General features: G+C 34.0%; 1 protein-coding gene across 2 annotated transcripts; it reads right to left on the bottom strand.

The window, feature by feature from the left end:
• Positions 1–1105: 1105 nt before the first annotated feature.
• LOC124955061 (histone-lysine N-methyltransferase trithorax) lies at positions 1106–17649 on the bottom strand. 2 transcript variants are annotated; one of them, XM_047508932.1, is made up of 12 exons: positions 17150–17557; positions 15187–16624; positions 14542–15108; positions 14011–14447; positions 13765–13926; positions 13288–13683; positions 6733–13208; positions 6457–6619; positions 6171–6317; positions 5312–5983; positions 5020–5198; positions 1106–4795 (listed from the first exon to the last, which is right to left on the bottom strand). In XM_047508932.1, the coding sequence occupies exons 1-10, from the start codon at positions 17312–17314 to the stop codon at positions 5810–5812; spliced, it is 10125 nt and encodes a 3374-aa protein (XP_047364888.1). In that variant the 5' UTR covers positions 17315–17557; the 3' UTR covers positions 1106–4795; positions 5020–5198; positions 5312–5809. The 2 variants fall into 2 exon arrangements, with proteins under 2 accessions (XP_047364888.1, XP_047364887.1); XM_047508931.1 differs by having other exon boundaries at positions 1106–5198; positions 17150–17649.
• Positions 17650–18605: the final 956 nt, after the last annotated feature.

Raw genomic sequence — 18605 nt, 5'->3', positions numbered from 1 at the left:
GTATATATATATACACATATACATACTTTGCAACCGCCCTTCTTTACCCTTCTTTACCCTTCTCGCTTCTCGGGTAGACTCCTCACCGGCGCTTCTCTTTCGCGCATCGTCCATTCTCCTTCGCCTCTCTCTCTCTCTCTCTCTCTCTCTTTCTCTCTGTTCCTTTGTAAAAGAAGTGGAAAAAAAGGAGCACGGCGCGGGCGCACTGATTTCTCGTAAGATAAAAAAGAAACGCATCGGAGGTTACGTTAGACGCGTCGTTCTCTGGAACAAAACTAAAAGAACAAAAAAAAAGAAGAGAAAAAGAGAAAGATAGATAGTGAGAGAGAAAGAGAGGATGATGCTTCTTTTTACTCTCTCTCTCTCTCTCTCTCTCTCTCTCTTTCTCTCTCTCTCCTTTCAACACGCGCGCGTATTCTAACTTATTTGTGTTTACGTCACCGGGTGGTTTTTTTCTTTCTGTTTTCTTTTTCTTCTTTATAACTATTATTATTACTATTATTATCGTTGTTTGATACACGCGGATAGAAAACGGTAGGAGATTTCAAGTTTTGCGCTTTTATTTCCTTAATTTCTTATGATATAATACTAACAAAACATTTAGTTTTTACAAAACGTGTCTGTATGTTCTTCTTCTTCTTCTTCTTTTTTTGACGTGTGCGTGCGCGCGCTAGTGCGAGCGCGGTGTGTATGTGTGTCGTGACAAAAGCGGCTATGAGCGTATGCGCGCATTTTGCGCGGCATAGCGTTCCTGGTTAAAATGTAGAGATTATTTACGATTATTTCATAGGTTTTAGTTTTATTTTTATTTCATTTTTTTTTTCTTTCTTTTCTGCGGCGAGTAGATGGATTTATAATAATAATAGTCATAATAATAATCATAATTATAATAATAATAATAATAATAATAATAATAATAATAATAATAATAATAATAATAATAATAATAATAATAATAATAATAATAATAATCATAATAATCATAATCATAATCATAATCATAATAATAATAATAATAAAAAAGAGATTTATAATACGCAGATGAAGGATGTGTCACGTGCGCCTCGCTTTCCCATAGGCTCTCTTCGTTCGAATTTGTATCTCGTTTTTTTTTCTTTTCCTCTTTTTTTTTTTTTTATTTTAATTTTTTTCTTTTCCTTTTTTGCGAATATCGATATTTCGCGAGTCTACATACGACGTGATCGATTTTGTTCTTTCTTTCCTTTTTTTTTTTTTTGTTCTGCGATTCCTTAATATATTTCTCCGTGAATAATAAATGTATGATAAACGCACGAAGGGATAAAAATGCTACTACACAACATGCGATATAATAATAGTATCATTATACCTCGATAATTAGTAGCTATAAATAGTTTTCAATAATTATTTGTCCAAACACTGAATATTTTACAACAGCCATCGATATCTCAACTAGTCCATAACTCTATTAAACAGTTAGCAACTTTTACAGTTCAATTTTCACTTTAATAGTTATGCGTAGCATGTCCGATCGAATATCGTATCAATAATAGGGGTATATCATAAATTTTGTAATTTTCTAAAAAATATCCTCTAAAAAATATGTTGACCTAAAGATTATTATGACTGATAATCACAGACAATTTTTTTTTCAATTTTCCTTTCGTTCCACCTTCAGTTCGTCCTTAATATTATTCTGTTCTCTCTCTCTCTCTCTCTCTCTCTTTCTCTCTCTATCTACTCACTCTCTCGTTCTCTCTATTTACTCACTCTCTCTCTCTCTCTCTCTCTCTCTCTCTCTCTCTCTCTCTCTCTCTCTCTCTCTCTCTCTCTTAAACAAGTACGACGTTCAAATTTCTACATTTCGTTTAAACGTTAGAATAATTATATAGTTTTTTTTTCTTTTTTACAAGAAGCGTTTTATATTTCGATTTGAATTCCTTAGTCTCTTAAATATTCCTTAGAGGTACATTTAACAGAAAAGATGCGAAGAGAGAAAGCTCCTATTTGTAAAAGAGAGCTCGATGTGACGTTTCCCGAATTTGTTTGAAGAAGGAAAGCAGAAAAAAATGAAATAAAATATAAATAAATAAGAGTACAAAAATGGGCAAAAGTCGGCAACGTCGAGTAATAATAAAACGCAATAAATTTACAATCACAATTTTGCATATCTTTCTTCGATACAATTTGAACAGTATATATTTCAAATTTGCCGCCCGCCCGGATAGGTATAGGGAAAAAGAACAAAATATTAAAACAATAAAAAAATAGAACGACATTTTGTGTGCCTAAGGATCGGTGACTCGGTGATGTATTATGCTTTTTATCCATAGAATTATAAGTAATGGTAATTAATTAATAGTAATGATAATAACGAGAGCATAAATGTAATACTAAAGAAGCACGTCTATACTCTGCTAACAGATTAGAAAATACATAGGAGCAGTTTAAAAAATTACAGAGTATGTGTATTATGAAAAAAAGATATGTATGTAAATAAATCGAATTCACCGGGGGGTAAAGGAAAATGATGTTTTTTTTTCTTCTTGTTGTTGTTGTTTCTTTTTCATATTCAAAGACGCACAACCGTTAAAACTACTTTGTTTTCATTTCCTTTTCGGAGCATATATATCTTACGAAATATTGTAAATAAAAAAATAATTGGAAAATACAGCATGTTTCGTACATGACTATATATCTATGCGTAGCCATATAACCAGACAGTACATAGTCCATTTTATAACGATCACCGTGGGTAGAGCGACGCACAAAAGGAGGAATTTTGAAGTACGCTTTATTTATTTATAAACTCTCTGCGCTCTCGTACTTCAAAATACCGCATATATTAATTTTGTTTACGATTTTTAAGAAACGATTAATGAGGCTTTACTCGAACGAGAAACGCATCTTCCTTGTCCTGTAAAATGATTGATCCGTTGAATGCTAGTTCCTATTCCATCATGTGCACCGTTTCGAAAATCTCACGACATTAATTTATTTTCCATATTTTCGTTATTGTTACTTTTCGCCCCTTTCTTTCTTTCTTTCCTCCCTTCCCTTCCCTTCCCCTCCCACCCTCTCCCGTTAATCTCCCCGCCCCACCCCCCTTAGAACCACTCCAGCGCGTAATCAATAAATATCAATAAAATATCTAACATTGCTATTATATTTTCAAGTAATGTACCTTCCTTATGGCGTATTACCTTTTCTTTACAGATTAAAATTAATTATCATTATATTAACAATATTCGTCATCTCCCAATAATAATTATTTAATTATCGGTAATTACAATATTAAAAAAATTCAGAATATCTAAAACAAAATAAAATAAAAAGAAAAAAAAAAAAAAAGAAAAAAAAAATAATAAAAAAGAAATGGCAATTTCTCGTGACCAGAACAAGTTCTCATTTTTACCTTGTTTTTATCAACTTTTTACAACTCAGCATACACATTTTGTACCAAACCAGGCCGATTAGAATGTTAACGCGGCTGGCATTATTCGTTCGATTGTAATAATGCTCCTGCCGTTTCATTTATCCTTTATATTACTTCATTAAATAATTCGCGATCGGTATTCATCATATAACGCATTTCTTATTATTTATTATCAAACACTTCCACTGCATCCTACTATATCTCTTACTCTAGGCCATTTTTTTCATGAAAAAGTGCACTTAACGGTGTCCATGAGAGCACCAAATATAAGGGAATACCACACCTCGGCAGAAATTGATTGATCGCACACTAAAATACTTTCTTTTACGCACAATGAATGCATTATAAAAATGCATTTGCGATTCTCAAAGCTTGAATCCGAGTAATTGGGACGTATCTAAATGTATCACCGGGTTAAAGCGTAGGTACGTTAAAGGTAAGGCAAAATTGCGTTTCGCGATATAAGAAGTGACTCTACGGAGTGTCCGTAAAATATGAAATACGTTCCCATGAAGGACGCTACACATTTATCATTTTTTCTCTTTTTCTTCTTCTTTCTTTCTTTTCTCCTTCTTTTTTTTCCCATTATGGGAAAACATTGCAGAAACATTTGCTAGACGTACTCTAGAAATACTTATTAAAGAACCACCGTGATCGTGTACATACATTGCGAACATAATTATTATATGTATGTATATATATTTATATATATATATATATATATATATAGGTGTGTGTGTGTGTATGTATGTATGTATGTATGTATGTTTTGTGTGTTCGGATAAGCTTTGATTGAGTGAGTAAAATCACTTTCCTATTAGAAGTTACTATAAAATATTCTAGAAATATCATAATACTTCTATTAAGCTTCTGTAAAATAAAGTTGCTTCTACCTGCTTATTTATCTTAGCTTTGCGTTCATCGATATATCACAAAATAAACCAATAGGATTTATAATATATATGTATATCGTTGAAAAGGTGGAAGCACAACACATGTAGATGCGTTATTTCAAACTCTGCAGAAAAGACATCGAAATGATATTGCGCGTATAATAATAGTTTTTTTTTTCTTATGATAAAGAAGCAATTTAAACTGTAATATAGCTCGTAAAACGAGATTCCATCATCGTGTCTTTCTTCGACTATTAGAAAGACTTAAAAGTATCAATTATCAATGTCTGCCAAAGTAGGTACATCTCCAAACAGTATCCCACGATAGGGACTGTCTTATCTTGCCATTCTGTATCTCTCTCTCCTTAATAATTACGATCCTAATTTCATTTAAAACGGCTTGTGATTCTTTTTTTTTTTTACTTACATCAAGATGATATCTACTCTACAATTACATAATTTACAAGAGAATATTTGAAATCCGGCCCTACAACAGACACGGGAGGTCATAAAGTTAATCATACACTGTACACTAAATTGAAATTTACAAAAGAAAAAAAAAGTTTAACAAAATTAAAAACAAAGCAAAAAAAAAAAAAAGAAAAAGATAACGTCGCTCACGCTATTTTAATATGCATTTAAATTTCAATTTGTAGCGATTATTTGCCAGCTGCTAAAAAACAGTCGTTTTAAAATTCTTTGTTAAATTACCCTCAATCCTCTTCTCGTAGTTACTGTATAATACACGAATATATTAATCGCATCTCTTTCTTGATTCGGGAAACAAGTTCGAATTGTCATGTACGTCGTGCTGTTAAAAAATGTATGGTGCATCTCCTACAAACAGTACATCGATGATATACTATCTTTTTAGCTTGGTCCGATTCATTCTAGAGGAAAATCGAAAAATGTTACATACTTGAATAATCGGTATAATCACATTCAGAAATCTGTGTAATAAAAACACACGTAAAACGATAAAATGATGATAAAGAAGACTTACATTTAGTGTAAAGTGTACGACAACTTGTACACTTAAGCCTCAATAATAGACAATGTAAAGCCTAAATCGTGCAGAAAAGCACAGGCGTGAATAATATAACACTTTCAAGAGTCTCAAGCGTTTTCCAACACGCAAGACCCTTTAGGTATGAAAGCGGGACACGTTGAATCATTTATTGCTATAAGTATAGTCCTTAAATCAACTACCAAACGTAGCTGTCTAAAGTAACATTGTCATAAACGCCATTTTTTCACGCTCTGTAGCTGGCCTTCTAATCAATCTCTTAGCGCGTATCTACTTTCTTTTTGTAGTAATAAAAAGCTGCTATCTCTGAAAATAGTTTGATGTTCAAATGAATAATCTTCAATAAAATGAATCCTATATTCAAAGCGCGCGTAATTATAGCACATATTTCTCTTTCTTTCTCTTTTTATCTTTATCTTTCTCTCTTTCTATCTGTTTCATGGATGTTTGTTTGTGAAATTTTTATACGCAGTCTCAGTTGAGATATTTGCGACACCTGCGAGAACCACAGGTACATGGTATCTTGATATCCTCAAATGGAAATTTGTAGTCGTACGTTAACTCTTCTCCTTGAACGATGCGTCGGAGTGCAAAGATTAAAATATGTTTTTTACCTAGGATGTCTACCACTCTTGAATAACAATTTGGCTGTAACATAAATTTGAAAATGTATCTCTCTCTCTTTCTCTCTCACTCTCTTTCTTCCCCTTCCCCCTCTCTCTATTCTATATACTTTAAAGCATGCAAGTTAAATTCAATTTTTAATTAAATAAAACTATGCATTCTTGTTTATATAGATTTTCTTGATTCATAGAGATGAGATAAAAATATATACCTCGCATGAGTGATTGATGAATCTCGCTGCATTTCCTTTCATCGTGGCATCAACAACTAGATGATCGTCGATTTTGAACATGTAACATCCGATATTTTTACTGTCATAGTATTTTTCTCGTTTGTCCGTCAGGGATGCACGAATTACCTAAATGAATTATTTTGATGTCATGTATTTAATATGTACGATTTATATGACAAAATTCGTGTGTGCGTGTATATATATATATATACATATATATATATATAGAATGTTATATACAAAATGATTCTTTATATTCATTTACCTCTCCTGCATACTCAATGACCATCTCTCCAGCTTCTATGTCTCTTAAACAAAAAAGACCTCTTCCGTGTATGTGTGAATGGTACACTCCAACAGATTCTTTTGATGTTTCTTTAAGTATCCTAAAGCGCATTGCCATCGGTAAATTCGTGCTCGTTACCCGTCTATAAAATATAAAATATATATTTATATGTGTATATCTTTAAAAAATTATACATACATATAGAGTTATGGCGAATTTGATATAAATAAAATTGAGCGAACTTGTAAATATTACCTTGATTCTGCTTCTGAGATGGCAATCATTTTTGGTTGCTGTCTATGCCTTGATGCCAACCAACTAAACATATCGTGCACTTTTCTAGCCTTAAATGGCTCCGCACGAGCTGCACCATTATCACATGCTGCTAGAAGATCATTATCCGTTTCACTGGATATTGTTGGTGTCAAGTTATGAAATTTGGGTTTATATTTAGTGCATCTATTGACACCTGGTAACTGCTCGACTAGATATACTGTCGCATTATTTTCTAACCCAAGATTTTCAGAAAGAGGATTATGCGGTAAAGGAGGCAAATTATGAGCCTTTCGAGCATTTTGCACAGCTTGGAAAACCATATCCCACACTTCGGACATCGAAGATGCAGTATGCGTAAACCCATCCTGAGATTTGATTTCATACATTAGACTTGGCCCTTTCGAACAACTTTTCTGCACTTGTGGATTTGAAGTTTCTTTCTGAGGAAGTTTCATCGACTTTGTAATTATTCTAGGTTTTTTCACAGCAACTGGAGGACTTTTCTTCAATACATTCACTTTGTTATCTATATTCTTCACTTTTTCTTCTATCTTATTTGTTTTTAACGTAAACGTTTTAATCGGTAAAAGTTGTAAGGACGTTATTTGCGGTACCTGCTTTGTCGGTAATATCTCCACTGATGTTACTTGCGGGGATTTTTTATTTTGCGTTATTGCTTTCATATTGTGCCTAATCTTGTAGGAACCATCTTGTAATTGCTTTTGCAATACGATCTTCAAGGATGTGCTATGCAATTTTTCTTTATCGAGTTCCAGTTTAAGATTGTCCTTAACTTTTTCTACAGTTTCTGTATTCAATTTTCGTGTTTCCGTTATATTGTTAACTTCGTTTTCAGATTTTTTCATCGGAACAATGCTTTCAATGATCTGTCTCTTAGATTCTGCATTTGTTAACTCAATGGGTGACTTTATAATAGGTTTAGTTGGTTCTTCCATAACAATTTCTTCTTTTTCTACAGGTTTAATAAGATCTTGTTTCGGTGTAACAGCCTGCATTGGCAAGACCCTATTCATGGGTCTGCTTGTTGGTACATTGCTCATAGACATTGTTATTTTATTTTGGACATTACAACTAGTTACAACTGGATTACTACTCGTGCTTACGTTGATACCGTTAGAATTTGATACATTACTGCTATAACTATTATGCACATTATTTACATCATGATTCAACTTATTTACAATTATATTCCTTTGTGTTATGCAATGATTAGGTAAGGGCAGTATTTTAGATGATATGCTAGCCTTTATCATGCTGGTATTTTCTGATACATGTTTCGAATCAAAATATGGTCTAACACTGTTACTAATAATTTGTTCTGTGTCGAAAGAAGTTGTTTCTTTTTGTTCAGTAATCTTCCATGATCCACAATTCAATTGTATGCCAGGATGTGAAGCTGGACTTGGACGTACTGCAACTCTTGGAATAGTTGGCATTGTCTGTTGTAAGGGTTTAGGAGGTGATGTTATTCTTGGTGTAATCGTAATAGAAGTTTCGGATGAACATACATCTGGTATCTGCACTTGATCTGCAAGTGCTTCTACTACTGTCCTACAGGGTGACGGTGATATAGAATTACATGCGATCGAAGCAAAATTTTGTTCGATAGTAGTGGGAATATTGATCTGTGGCGTTACGACCGTGTCTACTACTGGTGTATGTTGACTGACCACGACATAACCACCAGGTACACCAGTTACCGCCGATACGCTTGGTACATTTGCCATGGCTTGTACATTTGGTACATTTGGTACACTAGGTATATTAGGTACAGTAGCTACGCTAGGTGCAGTAGGTGCACTCAGTACACTGGGTACAGTGGGTATACTAGGTACACTAGGTACACTAGATACACTAGGTATGCTGGGTACAGCAGGTACTGTAGGTACACTCGGCACAGTAGGTAAGCCTGTTACATTAGGTACACCCGGTATGCTCTGTACTGCTTCAACTGCTGTTACAGTTGGTACTCCAGAAACAGATTGAACATCTACAATAGGTTCCATAAGCTTAGAAGCCTGAAAAACTTGCGTTGTTGTTTGATAACTGCTCGCTAAGACTTGCGGTACTGCTCCAGTCATGAATTGACTCGAAGACATTACAGTATTGCTCACTATTGTTTCTAAACCATAATACATGGGCTGATTAGAAACAAACATACTTCCTGTTGAATCTGTAAACATTTCTAATGTCGGAGTAGAACTCAATAACAACTGTTCCGATGATATTACACCACATTGTATTGCACTTGGTTGCTGTTGTATAATAGTTCCCAAAACTGTTGGTTGGGTCTGTGCAATTTGTACACTTGGTAATATTGATATTCCTCCATTTTGTAACGCTAGTAAATTATCAGATGGCGTTTGTATGTATGTACCTGGAACTAACTGATTAGTTGTTATAAATTGTGGTTTGAATCCTGTTTCATGTTGACCACTGATAGCAGTTATATACTGCAAATTTTGTCCAGACTGCTGTTGTAAAGTTTCAACATATGCAGACATAATGCTTGGCGAAGGAACTTGTTGCAAGATTACTGTTGGGCCATTAGGCCTTTGAGCCTGTTGTAATTGAATTACAGGAGTACTAGTTTGCATTGGCTGAAGTCTAGTAGGCCCGCTATGCGACTGCATGGAATTCTTCATAACATGCGATTTGATGTTTTTTGCACGAGGTCTAGCAGCACGAGGTGATTTTGATTTTGTTACTCTTGATATTTGAATATTTGTTAATGATGCGTCATTTGTTGCAGTTTGTACACCAGTAGATGAAAATGTTGGCGATACTTGTGGACTTGGAACACTTTGAGAACTTGTACTATCTGGAGAACTTATTGGCATATTTACCAAAGTTTGTGTAATACAAGAATCATTGGAGATCGATGGAGGATCTGTTATTTCTGTTATCTGAACAGTACTTTCTTGAGGTAATACTGTGGCATTTGGTAATGTCGCTGTCGTTCTAGTGTATTGAGTCTGCACAATCATATCATTAGACGTTAATACTGTTTGATGAACAGTTTCCACGGTAGCACGAGTGTGTAATTGTGGTGTAATAATTGCTTGAGCAATTGGTTCTATTTGTATTCCTGGATGGGGCGATGGTACAGAGGCTTCTATAGGCGATGTAGCTTGTATTTCAGTATATTCCGATGAAAGTGTATGTCCTTCTGATGGAGAAAGAGTTATAAATTGTGGAGATACTGATCCAATATTTGGAGAAAATCTAGAATCTGGAGATGCTAACTTATTATCCATAATTTCAGAATCACTATCGCTTGTAATCATAATATCACAGTTAATTAGATGTCTATTATAACTATCTTGTGTTCTATATGTGCAACGACATCTTTCACAAGTTACAGGTTTTTCAGTGTGATCGATAGGAGGATCATAATGTGGAATAACATTAGTTATTTCATTCTCGGCATGTTTAGGAGATGTACATTCGTCGTCGCTAGAAACGTCATCTGCTCCATCTAATTGTGGAATTTGTAAATTTAATTTGAGATCTTTCCCTTTGAAAAAATTCGATTTATGCTGCATCGATTTTGAAATATGAGAGAAATTATCTTTGTCATTTTCTTTTCGCGTATCATTCTGGGATAAATGTGACCTGAGAAGACCGAAAATCCTTCGTGAATGCTGTACATTTGAAGGGTGTATAAATAAATTTAAATCTTTTTCCTTAGATAAGATCCATTCGTTATCATCACATGAAGATTCATCGTTAATACCATCTAATTGAGGAATGGATAAGTGTTCAGATCTTTCCAAAGATGTTTTTTCCTCTATATTATATTCAGGAGAACTACATTCGCTAGCGCTACTTGGATCAGCAGAACCATCCACTTGTAATATACGAGGCTGTTGTCTTGTGTGCCAAAAGAGTCTTTTATGTTCTTTACCATCGTCTCTTGAAGGCAATACGTGACGATTAATGCCATTTGAATCCTCAATACAATATTTTATTTCACGTACTGAATCAGATATAATATTAGGAGTATTAGCTCTACCAACAGTAACCATTATACTCTCAGGAATTCGTAATTCATGAATCATAGACGTATGTTCATTTTGAGCATCAAGTACCATTACACTTGTTTCAGTAGATTTTCCTGCTGTGTTTCTAGGTAATTTTCTTCTTTTTATACTAGGACCATAAGTATTATCCAACTTGCAACTCCAAGTAAGACTGCAAGATCTCTGATGATGTCTTGGGCCTCCTACTATTAGTGAATTATTTGATATTACTTCTGATTTGGAGCGTTTTAATTCTCTACCACCACGCTTTTGACTTTTAGAATTGAATAAATCATCCATAAAATCTTGAACAGAAGTCTTTGTTTCTAAATGTACCCACAGATCGTTATGTGTTCCTAATTCTAATAAGGAGGGATCCATTTTTGAGATTTTACTTTCTACTGGCTTAGATGATTCCGCTACTTCGGAAGATAACATATCATCTTTAAATAAATCGTTCGTGAAAGTACCGTCATTTTTCAGATCCATAGTTAAAAAGTCCTCAATTGTCATTTTTGGAAAAATATCTTGCATGGAAATTCCATCCAATAAATCATGGGGTAAATCCTCAAAAATAGCTTCTTCCAATTCAGGAGGTAACAAATCTGTATTATTTTGCTCAGCTAAATTTTCATCAACTTCTTTACTACATACAGTATCCAATAATGCATCCAAAGTTTGTTTTACAATTAAATATTCAACTTTATGTTTATCTGTTGACAGATCTTCCTTCCTTTGCTCTTTGGAATGATCAATGGTAATGTTATTTTCTAAATCAGCCGATACTTCTGGCACAAATACTTGCACGTACGTTCTAATATAATATCTTACAATTTTAAATGGATTTACAGTGGACCAGTATAGCCGTGAACACTTATAATCGCAAGGTATTATTTTTTCAACTGTATCAGAAAATTCTGGTACTATCGTACCTAAGCAATCAATTATTAATGAGCCGATCATCACTTTGACTTTATTTGGTTCAACATACTTTTTCTTCTTACGATCAAGTTCCACATATACTGGCCTCTTCAAACTAAAATCAGCTTCATTATGTAGCGGTTTATGCGTCGAGTTGTTTAAATGCAAAAAGCAAAATACTGTTTTGTCATCATTAAAAGCAAGACCAATGTTTCTTGCACAGGGATAATGGAAAGTGTTGTTACAATTTTTTGCACAGCATCCTATGCTCGCTCCTTTTTTACCACATTCACTGCAACGAATCAAACGTCCTCTTGAAATAGCACTGTGAACGTTCTGCAGGGAACCATCAATTTCTTCAAATACTTCGTTCGACCATAATGCACAATTTGCATGGACCCATTCATTTTGGCCACAATATAGAAGTCTACCTTCCTTCGTTTCTTGACCATCACTTAATCCTTTACACAAACAGCATGACCTGCTATCTTCTTGATTAGCGTTATATAAATTCAATGGTTTTGCTGCGACACCTTTGGAACCTTTTATTATTTCTTCTTTGTTCGTGTCAACAATAGAATCGTCAGACTTTGGTATCGACGAATCATTATTTTCATCGGTATTTATAGTTGAAGTGGGTGCACCACCAGTCTTATGGTCAGTTTTAGAATATTTCGGTACAAACCATGGAAATACTTCTTGTAAAGTTTCGTGATATGCATCCATCAAATCTTTAATATCAGTACGATTAATTACGTGCTCCATATCTGCATGAAATTGGATCAATGATTTATATTCGTTATTATTAACTTTTTGTTTAACAGTCATTAGCGTGGGCGATGGTCTCATAATAATTTGTTGTTCCGCACAATGACAGTCTGAAACTTCACCTAATTTCTCGTTAGTGGATTCCTGATTACGAATCGCATCTTTTTTATCAACCTCCAGTGTATCTTTAGGGATACAATTTTTTACCCTCACAGTACATTCTTTCAAGTGAAACTTTTGTCGAAGACGACGTAAGCCTTTTCTCGTTGATCCTTCCGTTGATTGTTCCTCCAATTCAGATTTGTTTGATAAATCAGATTTCAAACTGGAGACCGAATTATGTTCTCCGTTTCCAGTTAAATCATCAGATTCATCCGACGTGGTAATCTCTTTACTGTTTATACCATTTACTTCAGTTTTCTCTTCGGGAAGATCTATTTTCTTTGCAGTTGAAATTGACTTACAGAAACATTCTTTTTTAGGACTCCACTTCAACGCGGCACAAGCTTTTCGATTCTTACTCAACGATTTAATTACACCGATGAGTCCAGCTTTAAGTTCTGCTTCAACAGCATTTCTCCAAACAGAATTTGGATTGTCAGAACATTGTTGACAGGTAAATTCGATGGAATCTGGAAGATAACTAAGAATCTGATATTTTTCATCCGAGAGACCTTCGCAACGAGCATGAACCCAGCAAGAACATTCACTACACTCCATCATCTGGAAATATATTTGTAATTATGTATAATTTAATGAACTAGCGAACAACGCACGATAAATTGTTTTTTATAATACTTACTTTAGTATCAAAATCATTTTCATTGTAACATTTTTGACATAATGGGCAATAGTTTCCTTGTTGTCTCAATTTAAAGCACATAGAACATAAAGGTAAATTGCCTACGTGAACGTTTACACCCTCGCTACCACAACTTTTACACTTGATGCAACTTTGACACACATAAGGTCTATCTGGACTATAAAGTCTAGAACTGATACCAGATTTTAAAAGACATGTGTGATGAAATGACTGACGACAGCGAATACAAGATAATTTTGGACCAAATCTTAAATGGCAGGATTGACATATCGTACACCTTGGACAGCACCAATTTGGTTGTGAACAAATATTCCATTCACTGGGTTCCAAACAAAAAGCATGGTATGGTTCGCAACAACATTGACAGTAAATCAGCTGGAAAAAATTAATACATAAAAAACATTGCAATATATTACATATTAAATAGCACATATCGCTTGAATTTTTCATACATACCGCTTCTTTCCCAGCACTCCCGCAAAGGAAACAAATAGCAGGAACGTGAAATAATTCTGAACCAATGAGAGCAAAGCCTTTTGCCCCAACTTCTGTAGGATCATATTGCTCCCAGAAGTCTATAGATACTGTGTGTGATGTGTCAAGATTAGTTTTTGAAATCTGTGAATTAAAATATTTTATTTTAATACATGGATTTTATTATATTCAAAGCTTTTTAAATAGTAGATTTAAGAATCTATTTACCATTGAAAGATTAGACATGGGCATATTTTGCTGTGATTTTCCCTTTTTCGAATAGGATTGTTGCACAGTATTAACATTTGTATTATGATTATTCTCATCGCTATCCTTGCAGGTTTCTTTTTCTTTTGAATTATCATTTTTCTTATCAACCACATTAGTTTGTTTCGTAACTGCCTTTGGATTATGGCTATTAGTTTCAGATTCCTCTTTACTATCCAAAGAAGGAAAAGTTGCTATTGGTTGTCCAAGAGCCACGCTTGCACTTCGACAAACATGCTTTACTCTTGGTCCTTTCAATTCGAGTTTCTGCCTAAGAGGTTGTGGACGGTGATTTATCTGTGGCGAAGGAAGTATAGGGTTTTTGATTTTCTTCCGTACTTTAATTCGATTATGCTTTCTTCTTTTTTTATTTGGCGATGTACTCATTACAGCATCAACTGCAATTAATAAGTTTATAATTGAATTTGAAGTTTCATAATATAGATTTAAAGAACGTAATTATTTGAAACATTGAAAAATTCATATCCTTACATTTCTCAAGTTTTGTATAAAGAAAACCACCTGTACCCTGATAAGCGGTTTTTTGGCCTAATTCGATATTCTTCCAACTCATCGCAGACTTGAATAAGTTCTTTTCCAGACTATCTTCCGCTGGCCAGCTTATTTTGGATGGTGGCGATTTTTGACCTTGACAATCACTTTCATCTTGACCTAATAATGGTGATGTACTTAAGGGATCTCGCATCATAGGTGGTAACATGGAATTCAAACCAGATCTCAACGTAGCAGGTATATTATAACACTTGAGACACATTTTTAACCAACAAGCTGGACATCTAGCTTTATAAACACAGCGCATGAGATTCCATTGATGACTTCTAACAACAGGTGGTACAAGACATAATCCATCGCCTTTGTGACACTGGAGAAAAGGAAGAGGACTATTTGTCGATTTAGCACAAGCTTGTCGTTTAATCATTTTACTAATAAATTTACGACAAGATTCACAACTGTGTATTCCAAATTTCCGTGCTTGTTTGACAAATCTATAAAAGCGTACTGCACCACAAACACCACATTTTATAGTTCCTGTCAACCCTGTAGATAAAAAAACAGACAATACATAAAAGTGTATATATATACCTTATTAATAATGTGATAATAATCTTTAAATACCTAGGTTTGTGCTTCCACTGGAATTAGTATTAGTACTTGTTACAGAAAATGGTCCTTCTGTTCCACCCACACATTTATTATCCAATTTTAATCTTGCTTTTCTTAAAATAACTTTTCCTCCATTCAATTTTATTCCCGACCATTCAGATTGTTCATCTTCTGTGTGATTACTGTGATCACTTCCACTTTCAGATAAAGTACTTTCTGTATCAAAGTTATCTGAATTACTCTCGACTGTTTTGTCATCTTTGTTTAGACAACATTGTTCTTCTGTACTATTATTTTCTGTTAATTTTGTATTATCTTGTGCATTATTTGGACTATTTGTATCGTGGAATACTTCACACTGAGTTCCTGATCTTGTTTGAACTCTGGAAGACTCATAATTTGGAACATTGATATCAGGAAGAACTTTTGTAGGAACAGATGTCTGTTTATTGTTTCTGGAAATGGTTGACTTAGGGCTCTGTACAGTTCCACTTGTATTCTCTGAGCTATCTTGCTTAACATCCGATTCATTAGATAAGTTATTTGTTAGTTTTATCTTAGAGGATGTGTTATTGTTTTTCTTCGCTTCTTTTACTATGGGTTTAGATACTTGTATATCTTGCCTTGAATCTGAGAACTTTGTAGAATTTTTCGCTGGTTGACTTGTAATTTGGTTATTTGAAGTTGTACGCTGAACTATTCTTTTACTCTTATTTTTTATCTCCTCAACTTTTAATTTTGTATGTAATAAATTAACAGTTTCCTCTTTTGACTTTGATTCTTGATTGTTCAATTTGTTTACAGCAAATCTAGCTTTTTTAACATGTACATTAATATCATTTTCATTATGCTCTGTACCAGAAATATCTTCTAATTCTTCTATGAATCGTTTATTAGGTTTTATAACTCTTGACGAATGTGCACTGCGTATAGGTAATATAAATTTTCTTACAGTATTGGATTTATCACCGGACTGTACTATAGTATTACGTACATTGCTGCTATTAGATTTTGCTCTTTGTAACAATCTCTTAGCAGTACTATTGCGCAGTTGTCTAGTACGTTGGTGTTGATCTAGAATAGCATTCACTGACTTCAATACTGGAGTTTTCATAAAATTGGAAAATTTGATATTATTACAATTTCTTCTGGTTTTGGGTCTATTAATTTTTGAACTCCTTTTACAATCCGACGTAGTTAGATCTTTTTTAACATTTTCATTTGATTCAGAATTAGTATCGTACAATTTTTCTATATTATTTTCCATATCCATGGAAGAATTTTTGACATTCGTAATATCTTTATTAGAGCTAGATTGTAAAACATGATTTTTAACCTTAACGGAAGGAGCTTTATTATTTGTAGTTTCGGTACCATGTTGCTGTGTTTTTATGTAAGACACAGAAAGATTAGCCTCTTTAGTGCTAAAACCATGGAATGGCGGATGTTCCTGCAAAAACAATTATACTTTCAACGAAAAAGTAAAATATAATATTCAGTCGTACAAGAAATTAACAAAGTCATCGACTGTACATACAACAAAATACTACATTATGATAAATTATATATTTTGACATTGAGTAAATATATTATATAAAAAGAAAGATTATTTTGAAATTATAACATAACATAGATAAAATTTTGGGAGTTACTTTAAAGGTGCAACACAATTTGTGACCTGTATGGATGAAGAATCTTTTACAGAGTCATTGACACTTTCTACCATAGCAATATATCAGTGAACGCGACAAACACTCTACCATTTCGAGGCCGTAACTCCTTTCTAAAACATTAACCTTCATTACACAGTCGAATCTTGGCATTTTTCCGACGATCAAATAAACGCCGTATGCGTTTCATAGGACGCTCACGATGCGAACGCGATGGTAAGTGTCAAATACGATAAATTTTATGATCGGTAACGATAATATGAGGTTCACAATATATCATGAACAAGTTCAAACTGTAAATTTACCTTCTCGTTGTCACCAAATGTTTCGTTGAACAGGGAAAGTCCGTAGTAGATGTTCTCGGCGACGGTTACCGAATCGTTTTGGACAGTCTCGGGCTGACCGAGAACTTTTATCCGTTTCCTGGTCACCGTTTTCGGCGGCTTCCCCGGAAACTTGGACCTTCCCATGTTCACACTTTTCAACGATCAACCTCAACCTCACAACGAAATTCTGTTTCCATTTTACGTGATTTTGCCCAGCCGAGGTGCCTCAACCGAACACCAACGAATATTTAACACACACGAAACTTGCAACCTTCGTCGATCATCGGTTACATTCGGACGAATTCGTCAATGACCGCGAAATACGCGCGTACTGTCAAACCAAAACTTACTAATACTAAGATGAAATATGCCCTGTTTAACGTCCTCTGTGAACTGTCAAATCATGAACGGAGAAACAACCTGAAAGAACGAAAATTTTCTAGAATTTACAATTCATTTGATATCGATCAACGCTTATCGTTGAATTTATTCATTGTTCAACGTTTATGTGATCGTTGTTAGTAATTAACTTTAAGAATTTCGTATCAACGTATACTACAAAGAACCCTAGATGATATTGGAAAGAGACAGAGCACGACGCCTCATTGTAAGGCGAACTCTCATATAATCCACTGTCAGCGCCGCCTACCGTAAACGCGAAGTATCAACGACGTTCAAGCACTCTACGTAATTAATTCAAAAAGCAAAAAATGTTGAACGTATTCATATGAAATAATCGTGAAAAAAGTTGACGAATGTTTAATATTCAACAAAATAATATTTTTCTTCGGCATAATCATAGATTAAATACTATTTAAAACATCATGTATATATATATATATATATATATATATATATTCATACATACATATATACACACACACATACATACACACACATACATATATATATATCCTATCCATTAATAAATTGAACAAAAACAAAAATGTATTTACACTTCCTAAGGTTATTTATATTTTTTCATGATGGTTAATCATCGATATATCGAATATTAAGTAAAATAATATCGAATTGATAGTTTTCGAATGATCGAATGATCGAATTTCAAGAATTTTGCGGAAATATTTATTATGAAAAGAAAAATAAAAAGAAAAAAAATTGGTCCTAAAAAGGATGATCATTCGGTTAGTTGAACGATGACAAAAACGTTTATCTGTCTCGATCATTTCACTTGAAACGGTTGGCCGGGTTTGGTATCGATCGTATTCGTTGAAATTGGTCAGCTAGTCGGCTAGAAGGATGTAATAGAGTTAGAAGATCTATCCTTACATTTTCGTTCTTTTGCATTGCATGCTCTCCTTGTACCGGTGCATTGACTCGCGTTTTTTAATAGTATAGATCAGAGCGTGCGATCCTAGAAGAATAATAAGACGCATGGGACTCGAACGGCTGCACCGTTCGACGTACATAAGAA

The sequence above is a fragment of the Vespa velutina genome, chromosome 17, assembly GCF_912470025.1.
Source record: "Vespa velutina chromosome 17, iVesVel2.1, whole genome shotgun sequence".
NCBI classification, from domain to species: domain Eukaryota; kingdom Metazoa; phylum Arthropoda; class Insecta; order Hymenoptera; family Vespidae; genus Vespa; species Vespa velutina.
This window is presented reverse-complemented; position numbering and strand designations above follow the sequence as displayed.

Coding starts and splice junctions, on each gene's coding strand:
- LOC124955061 (XM_047508931.1), bottom strand. CDS start 17,314: ATGGGAAGGTCCAAGTTTCCGGGGAAGCCGCCGAAAACGGTGACCAGG. Junction 14,448..14,541: donor TTATACAAAACTTGAGAAAT/GTAAGGATATGA, acceptor TATTAATTGCAG/TTGATGCTGTAATGAGTACA. Junction 13,684..13,764: donor GGAGTGCTGGGAAAGAAGCG/GTATGTATGAAA, acceptor AATTTTTTCCAG/CTGATTTACTGTCAATGTTG.